The 9,828-nt window shown below is 45.7% G+C and overlaps 1 protein-coding gene across 1 annotated transcript in view; it reads left to right on the top strand.

The window, feature by feature from the left end:
• Positions 1–2,406: 2,406 nt before the first annotated feature.
• Positions 2,407–9,828, top strand: part of arhgap22a (Rho GTPase activating protein 22a) — a 376,947-nt gene continuing 369,525 nt past the window's right edge. The window contains exon 1 of the mRNA XM_078530720.1: positions 2,407–2,479. Coding sequence (XP_078386846.1) covers positions 2,446–2,479 — 34 coding nt within the window. The 5' untranslated portion in view covers positions 2,407–2,445. The remainder of the gene's footprint in view (positions 2,480–9,828) is intronic.

Raw genomic sequence — 9,828 nt, 5'->3', positions numbered from 1 at the left:
AGCTTATTGGAGTTCTTTGAAAGAGTCACATGTGTTATGGATAAAGGGAAATTGGTAGATGTACTGTACTTAGACTTCCAGGCCAGGATTTTCCCCTCGGTGATTTGGGGGCGGAGCCAGCTCACCGAGGGGAAAATTACCCGGGATGATGTCGGGAGGAATCCCCGACGGCATCCCGGTCCCTTTAAATATTCACGAAGGCGGGCGGACAGCGAAATCAGCGGAAGTGCATAGCGCTTCCCGTCGGGCAGGCCGCTGGGTGGGCCTCAAAATGGCGGCGGGCCCCGTTTTGGTGGTGGGCGTCGGCTGTCCGCCCGCCGCCGAGCCGGTGGGGCCCGCCCGCCATCCGAGGGCAAGATTCTGCCCCCAGAAGGCATTTGATAAAGTGTCACCTCAAAGGTTATTGCAGAAAATAAAAGCTCATGGTGTAGGGGGTAAGAAATTGGCATGGATAGAAGGTTGACTAGCTAACAGGAAGCAGAGAGTAGACATAAATGGGTCTTTGTCTGGTTGGCAGGATGTGACACGTGGTGTGCCACAGGGATCAGTGCTGGGGCCTCAACTTTTTACAATTTATATAAATGACTTGGATGAAGGGACCGAAAGAATGGTGGCTAAATTTGCTGATGATACAAAGGTAGGTAGGAAAGTAAATTGTGAAGAGGACATAAGGAGGCTACAAAGTGACAGAGATAGGTTAAGTGAGTGGGCAAAAATCTGGCAAATGGGGTATAATGTGGGAAAATGTGAAATTGTTCATTTTGGCAGGAAGAATGAAGCATATTATCTAAATGGTGAGAGATTCAGAGGGATCTGGCTGTCCTAGTGCATGAATCACAATAGGTTAGTATGCAGGTACAGCAGGTAATTAGGAAAGCTAATAGAATGTTATCATTCATTGTGAGGGGAATTGATTACAAAAGTAGGAAGGTTATGCTTCAGTCGTACAGGGCATTGGTGAGACCACACCTGGAGTATTCTGTACAGTACTGGTCTCCTTATTTAAAGAAGGATGTAAATGCAATAGAAGCAGTTCAGAGAAAGTCTTATCAGACTAATATCAGGATGTCTTATGAGAAAAGGCTGGACAGGTTAGGCTTGTATCCACTGGAATTTAGAAGAGTAAGAGGTGACTTAATTGAAACCGTTAAGACCCTCAGAGGTCTTGACAGGGTGGATGTGGAGAGGATGTTTCCTCTTGTGGGAGAATCTGGAACTGGGGGTCACTGTTTAAAAATAAGGGATCGCCCATTTAAAACAGAGATGAGAATTTTTGTCTCTCAGAGGGTGGTGAGTCTTTGGAACTCTCTTCCTCAAAAGGCGGTGGAAGCAGAGACTTTGAATATTTCTAAGGTAGAGCTAGATAGATTCTTGATCAACAAAGGGGTGAAAGGTTATCTGGGGGGGGGGGTGTAGGCAGGAATGTGGGGCTGAGGTGACGATCTGATCAGCCACGATCTTATGGAATGGTGGAGCAGGCTTGAGGGGCTGAGTGGCCTTCTCCTGCTCCTAATTCGTATGTTCGTATGTATCCCTCAATTAGAGTTCATTTTCACTGGGATCATGGGATGGGTACATTTTGAGGACAGCAGCCCAGTAACTCCTGTGGGAAGCTAAATTGCAGTCACTCAGAAATGTCGACACAGGATAATTGCAGCTTTGGCCCACATAGCCACAGCTACTACACTTTGGAAAGTAATTCTCTGTACAAAGTGGTTTGAGACTTTTCAACATGACAAGGCAATTTATAAATGAGGGCATTAGTGCATTTTTGAGTTGGTGGGGAGGCAGCGATGAGCTGGAAGCCACATTCTGGCTGGTTGTCTGCATTGAAGCAGATCTCATTACAAAAGGGAACTAGGTAAAACTGAGCAAGAGCCAGGAAACAAAGAATTAAACCACATTTTGTGATATCATGCAGCAGAGCTACAGGACTATGGACGGGAGGGTGGCCTTATAATGACACCAAGTTGTTTAACCATCTGGAGGCCAAATTATAGTAAAGTCAACCTCAACCAAATTCCAAATTCAATGTTCCCCAGGGATGGGTTTGTCAGTTGCAGCCAACTTGTCCCAGGTGAGGGAAATAAATACAGTTTTACCTACAACTTTATCCAATCATTGGAATCACATCCATTCCAATGTTGATCAATTCAAGTTTTTCTCTCCATCCCAAAGTGCCTGGCACACAAGACACATGCGAAATGGCAACCTGGGTTCGAAAAGCTTATGGCAAAGTGTTTGTGTGGGCTTCTGGATTCAAATTTGTGAAGCAATTGCTGCTCTTACAATCTCAGATCCTTCCAGTTGACTCTCTGCCTTGTTTTTGTCAAGGGGAATGATGCATGAGGATGTGGTCACTCAGTACATTCTTTTGCTTATAACTAGTGAAGCAGGGCAGCAGATGCAAGAAAGTGTGGAGAGGTCTCTACTGCAGCAGGAACTATGTGGAGACAAAGATCAAGGCGGTCCCAGATTGGTATGTTATGCTATTTGTTTCACGAAATGTGAGGACTGTAAAGTAATAACTTCTACATAAAATAAGCAGACAGTTATATTGGAATGAGAAAACCTAATTGGCTGGAGCAGAGGCACTAATCTGTCCCTTGTGGTAATACATTTAAAGAATTGAATTAAGATTTCAGGGTAGTTCAGCATGCTGACTGGCTGCTTCTGGATATGTTAGTAATGCCTTGTAGTTTAGAACTGAATGTGTTGGACTGTCTACTGATTACTGAAGTGTATGAAGACACAGACAAGGATAGGGCAGCATCAGATAATAATAACGCGTAGCGTCAGCTTGTGCTTTAGTTACCTTGGCTGCCTGGTCATTGCTGAAGAAAATTTCCACTAAACCTACATTGAAAACCAACCAACTAAAACGAGACCTGCAATTTTTTTTAAGTACTTTCTTTCCTTCACATAAACACTGGAAATGCACAAGGATGTGGTTTGTATGCATTTCTGTTTCACATCTTGTTAACCCTGTGGTCTCCAAAGCTTTTAACTGGCATGACAAATGTGGAGGCTTTTAGGTTATGGAAAAATCCTGCAAAGTGGAGGCTTGGGATTCACAATGTAATGTCTTTTGGAAAACTCGAGAAAGTTGATTTACTTGTGTAGTGAAAAGGACTCCTCCTCCTTTAAAATAAGTTCAACACAGACGAGGTTTTCCGCCCCCCCCAGGTTTGCTGTTAGTATTAGGGGTCAGCCGGCACACTAACTATTACTTTGTTGGCACAGCTTGGCCAACTTTACAGCTCTTCCATTGATTATCAGTCATAATTATTCCTACCCATTGATTAGAGTTCATACCCATCGCTTCTGATCCGTACCCATGATATAAGGGGACAAACATCTGCCTGCTTAGGTGATCAATCCCTGTCCTTACTCTCATTCACAGCCGGATGTTTATACTGTTCCAAGAAATAAAAGACCCAAAGCTGGGACACGTTGGGAAGTTGTGTGTGTGTGTGGGTAGGGACAAGGCTTCTTGCTGCTTGGAAAATTATCCTAATGTCTCCTCTGGCTGTGCTCTTAATAATATAACCCATGCTGGGTGTATATTGGACTTTTTACAACTGGTTTACTGTCCATATTTGGTCAGGCAATTAACAATATAAAGCCCACCCCCCGTCAACCTGGTATATATCTATGCCCCATCAACCCTTGTTGCTAAGGTAATTGCTAGCATTTCCAAGCTATTTTGTTTAATACTGAGCAACATTATAATTATGATGTCTCATTCACTGGTCTAAGGATGGTGACACTAAGACCTTGTGACAGCCAGGGTCCAGCTTATCCCTTGCCTGCATAAGAAGGTTGCAGGTTAGATTCCCAGTGATAGCTCAGTTAGTTGATTTAGGCTGGTAATGGGGGTGGCTACAATGAGCAGTCATCGTGTCAGACATAAGAAAGAGAAAAACATGCATTTATATAGCACCTTCCATGAACCAAAGGCCCCCAAAAAGGCTAGACGACCAATGAAGTATTTTTGAAGAGTGCTGGTTGTTTTACTGCACAACACAATCAATTTGTGCACAACAAGATCCCACAAACTGTGGTGCAATAATTGACAAGATCAGCCCTTTCTTTTGGGCGTTGGTTGAGGGATAAATATTGGCCAAAACTCTTGCGGATAATTCACCCGCTCTTCTTTAAATAGTGCCATGGGATCTCTCACATCCACCAGAGCAAACTGGGCCTTAGTTAAGCATCTCATCCAAAAAGTGACATCTCCGGCAGTTCAGTGCTCCTTCAGTACTACACTGGAACATGTTGACATTATGTGCTAAAGTGCTTGAATCGGTACTTGACCCCACAACCTATCGACTCAACAGTGAGCATGCTGCCAACTGGCAGACTCTTAAAGTTGTTTCAGTGGTATCACTCTTTCCTCGCAATCAGTAAGTAATAGATTCTAGGTTAATCCAGGCTATGGTGGCCTAGTGGTAGTGTTGCTGCACTAGTAACCCAGAGGCCCAGGCTAATGCTCTGAAGGCATAGATTTAAATCCAACCACAGCAGCTGGTTTAATTTAGATTCAATTAATAAATCTGGAATATAAAGCCAGTCTCAGTAATGGTGACCATGAAACTGTTATTGATTGTTGTAAAAACCCATCTGGTTCACTAATGTCCTTTAGGGGAGGAAATCTGCCATCCTTACCTGGTCTGGCCTACATGTGACTCTAGACCCAATGAAGTTGACTCTTAACCATCCTCTGCAATGGCCCAGCAAGCCAGTCAGCTCGAGGGCAATTAGGGATGGATAATAAATGCTGGCGAAGCCCATGTCCAATGAAAAAAATAAAGGCAAAAAAACCACCACAGTACTGAGGGAGTGCTGCACTGTCGGAGGTGCCATCTTTTGGATGAGGCATCAAAGCAAGGTCCTATCTGCCCTCTCAGAGATTCCATGGCACTCTTTTGAAGGCGAGGGTTCTTCTGACCAACACTTGTCCCTCAACTAAAACTGAAAACAGATGATCTGAACTTATTTCACAGTGTATAAGTTCTCTACTCCATTCTGTACAAAACCTCAGTGACTACACTTTAAAACTACTTCAGTGGAGGGTCGTAAAGCACTTTGGGACATCCTGTGGTTATGAAGGATACTATATAAATGCAAGTGTGTTCTTTCTTCCTATATTGTTAATAACTATTATTCATCTAGCTGCCTAATGTTCCATCACAGTGAAGGCACCAAAAAGTTGTGGAACTAGATTGTGGAGCCCAGAACGATAACCATCCCAATGGAAAGGCTTGAGCTGGTCATATGCAGATAAAGCCCAGTCCCTATGCTAATGTTTCTCTGGGTTCTATGTGGAAGCTATATAAAAACACTGACACATTGATTTAGTTGGGGATTGCCTGTGTACAGGTCACATCGAGTGGAAAATAAAATGCTATGTTCACTATGAAAGGCTTCCTTTGACTCAAGGAACCAGAACATATCTTGAACTGACAGAGGTTTGAACCATTGATGGGCTGAATGGCCTGTTTCTGTGCTGCAATGGCTCTTTGATATGTTCCACTCAATCTCGTATAACCCACAAGGAGAAATAATTGCAGGATTTTAATTATGAAAATTTATACCCAGTGGTGAGTGATGTCACTCTGCCATGGAACAGGGCTAACTCCAATCTTACAATGAAAGGTCTCTACAGGAATCCAACTGTAAGTGATCTTTCCTTTAACATGCTGACTTTGCCAAGTCTGCATAACAGGTTCAGTCAGTAAACTGCAGCTTCACCTGGGTCATTGTTTTATTTCTATGTTTGCTCAATACAAACTTACTAATCTCACACAGGACTGGTAAAATAAACATAAGTTTGGTTTATTTGAAGTTGTAGTACAGGATTGCTCAACAAACAGATTGACTATAAAGATTCAACAGCTATTGTTAACAGGAAAGTACAGCTGCAACTTCTTCACATCACATGCTGCTAGCTAAACTGAAAACTACTCAGAACAATGTCTCCTGGTCACGTGGTTTGCGTCTTGGCTACTTACTCATTAGCATATTCTCTCTTAAAGGATATAACAATAGTCATCGTTAATACTGGGTGACCCTAGACAGTAAGTGGCACCAGTTCTATTATACCAAGGGTAGCAAGAGGCCTAACATTGTCATTGGGCTGCACCTGACATTGGCACAGATGGTCTAGCTCACTGGATGGTGATCAGAAGCAGGAACCCATACCCATTTCCTCCCCACTACCTTAGGAATGTAGACACCAACTCTTTCCCCACTTAAAATCACCCCAGCCAACATTAGGGCCAGGGTTTTCCCTGCCCACTGGCACTAGATGTGTTCGGTGGCGTAAGCGGACAGTATGGTGAGAAGGCCAAAAGTTGGTTTCACGATGTCGTGAAACCAGTTTGTCATCATCCATTCCACCCGCCAATGGCAGGCCGCGTTCCCTACCTTCGGACATCGGGAACCTCATTGTGACCAGCATAGCATTATAAGGCCAGCCCACTGGACTCATCCCCCCCGCCAACCCCGCTGGATCATCCACCCACTTTGGCAGGAAAACACTCTGACGTGTTTCACAACAGCATGTATAAGGTGTGCACCCGGAGACCTGCACTTCACTCGGGACTTCAAGGCTTGTTTCCCTACTTTGCTTCAGGCAGCACTCGCAGTCCTCAGTGCCAATCTTCACAGACAGCACCACATTTTGAGGGACTCACGGGCGGGTCTCTACCTACCAGATCAGCCATATGTGGGCGGCTTTTCAATGGCTGCAGGGCCAGGATTTGCTAGGGAAGGGGGGGAAGTGGCTTCAGGCAAGGGAAGAGGCTGCAGGGCGAGGGCTGTACTGGAGAAGGGAGGGTATCCCAGGGTGTGTGTGTGGGGGCACATGTTGATCTGTGCAAGTGGCCTCAAGATGGTGAGGGCTGAGGAGGCAGTCTCCAGAGGAGATGAGGCCAGATGGAGATGTGAGGGTTTGTGTGTGAGAGAGTGAGTGGTGATGTCCCTTGAGCTGGCAGTGAGTGAGAAGCCAGTGAATGTGTGATGGGCTTGAGTGTGAGTTTAGAGTGATGAGATGGTTGCCATATCCTGGCTGCACAGATGAGATCATTCATCCTCTATCTGCATTGGATGGCCAACCTGTTCTGTGCAGCATTGGCACTGATCACCACCGCCATCGCCTACCAAGCTGGAGTGGTAATGCAGCTGCCCTCCTGCGGCCAGAGTGGGGGTAGAGGACATCACAGCGGGACTCCACGGTGTCCAAAAGGCACTCGAGGGTTGCAGTCCCCTTGCCTTTTGGGGCCATGTCTTCCTTGCTCCAGTCCTGGGCTGGAAGCACTGAGCACGGCTGCACCTTAAAGTGGTGCCTGGGGTGAGGAAGCGGCGAGATGATGGCGTGACGGGCGGATGAGAGCCTGCCCGCCACAGAAACATCGTGTTTCCCGAGAATGCATAAGTAATGCAACGGGTTTGAGACGATACGGCGTGAAAAGCCGCCATTGCGGCCAGCGGGTAAACCCGGAACCGCACTTAGTGCAAAACTGGGACGATTTGGCCCCAGGTCACTCGGGCGAGGCCATGGGCCAAACATGGGGCCTTCCTTTCTCTGTCAGTTCCACTCCAACTGGTGCATTCACCCAATGATCAAAACAAAAACAGAATTACCTGGAAAAACTCAGCAGGTCTGGCAGCATCGGTGGAGAAGAAAAGAGTCGACGTTTCGAGTCCACACGACCCTTCAAATGATCAAATGCTTGTTTCAGGTTTTCTTCCTCTCCTGGAGCCTGATTCTCTATTACTCTCTTGGGTCTTCTCTTGCACAAGTTGGGAAAGAACAGAAGAGCAAAGCGAGCGGGCGCCTGGCTGGATCATGAGTTTGTGATGGCTGAGCGCAGCACTACAGGATTGAAACAAGGTGGCTTTCCTCTAGCTAAGCACTCTCTCAGATTCCCACAGGTGCTAAAAATAGAACCGAATGCAAGGGAGCTCATTCTCAGAAGCTCATGATTTCTTCCTGAGGTAGTGCCAGCTCCCTGAACTACAGCCGAAGGTGGTTTGCAGTAATATCTCTCCTACGTCCCTTCCACCAAGACTGAAATGTTGACGTGTTGAGGAAGGCTGGCTGAGACCTTTGACCTTCTGGTCTTTGGTGCGGTGGGGTGGGGGTGAATGGGCAGGGAGGGTGGGGTGGGTGAGTGGGTGAACTACAAACATGGAGCGAGTAACTAAGCAAGAGTATAGTTACAGTATGGAAATATTAAGCTAAATTCATTGGTTGTGGCTCAGATAATTAGCGGTAGATTGTTGTAGCACTGCAACTGGCCCCTGGTTCTTTCAAGTACAAGGTTACTAAAATGACCCTGTTTAACATTCCTTTTCTTATGCTTCCTACCCATCAACTCAAAATCCTAGATACGCCCCTATGGCAGTGAAGAGTAATTGTTTCCTTTTTTGGTTTAAAGAGCAAACTGTTGGCTTCAGGGGAAATTATTGATTAAATTAGTACTGGTTTTAATGATGGCGCCATGCACAACTGTTTAATAATACATTTTGTGTCATCTACCATCATTGCAACCAATAAAAAAAAAAGGCCAAACTCTTTGTTTCAAGGGGATTGTGCTTTGTGAATTAATTTGGCTCCAGCATTGTCTGTAAACGCCAAGGCTGGAACCTGCCAAAGTCTGAATCAACCTGAACATTTTTCCACTTGTCATCTAGGCATTACATTTTGCTGCTCTCAATGAGATTCCAAACTCAATAAAACTTCCCCCCCCACCCCCCCCACCCTTTCATGGGATGTGGGTATCATTGGCAAGGCCAGCATTTGTTGTTCACCCCTGATTGCCCTTGAACTGAGGGCAGTTAAGAATCAACCACAATGCTTTGGATCTGAAGTCACATGTAGGCCAGACCAGCTAAGGATGACAGATTTCCTCCCCTAAAGGACATTAGTGAACCAGATGGTTCACTGATCCATTATTTTTAAATGTATTTCCATCCATTGTTTTATCTCTTACCTTTTAGCATATTTTGATCCCTTCACCCCCCCCACCCCACCCCCACTAGGGCTATCTGTACCTTGCTCGTCCTGCTTTCTACCCTTAATGTCATCATTAGCACATTCCTCAGCTAATATCACCACCATCAACACCCCTTTGTCTTTTTGTCTATGACATCTTTGGCAATCTCTTCTTTGCCTCCACCTATCACTGGCCCTCTATCCAGCTCTATCTGTCTCACCCCCCTCAACCAGCTTATATTCCATCTCATTTCTATATTTCTTTGATTCTGTGATTCTGTGATTACAGTGCAGAAGAGGCCCTTCGGCCCATCGAGTCTGCACCAGCACATGAGAAACACCTGACCTACCTACCTAATCCCATTTACCAGCACTTAGCCCATAGCCTTGAATGTTATGACGTGCCAAAGTACTCTTCCAGGTACTTTTTAAAGGATGTGAGGCAACCAGCCTCCACCATCCTCCCAGGCAGTACTTCCAGACTGTCACTACCCTCTGAGTAAAAAAGTTTTTCCTCGCATCCCCACCTAAACCTCCTGCCCCTCACCTTGAACTTATGCCCCCTTGTGACTGACCCTTCAACTAAGGGAAACAGCTGCTCCCTATCCACCCTGTCCATGCCCCTCATAATCTTGATCAGGTCACCCCTCAGTCTTCTCTACTCCAACAAAAATAACCCAAGTCTATCCAACCTCTCTTCATAACTTAAATGTTTCATCCCAGGCAACATCCTGGTGAATCTCCTCTGCACCCCCTCCAGTGCAATCACATCCTTCCTATAATGTGGCGACCAGACCTGCACACAGTACTCCAGCTGTGGCCTCACC

This window comes from Cetorhinus maximus, chromosome 27 (assembly GCF_964194155.1).
Source record: "Cetorhinus maximus chromosome 27, sCetMax3.hap1.1, whole genome shotgun sequence".
In the NCBI taxonomy this organism is placed as follows: Eukaryota; Metazoa; Chordata; class Chondrichthyes; order Lamniformes; family Cetorhinidae; genus Cetorhinus; species Cetorhinus maximus.
The sequence above is the reverse complement of the archived record's forward strand: the minus strand, read 5'-3'. Positions and strand labels throughout refer to the sequence as shown.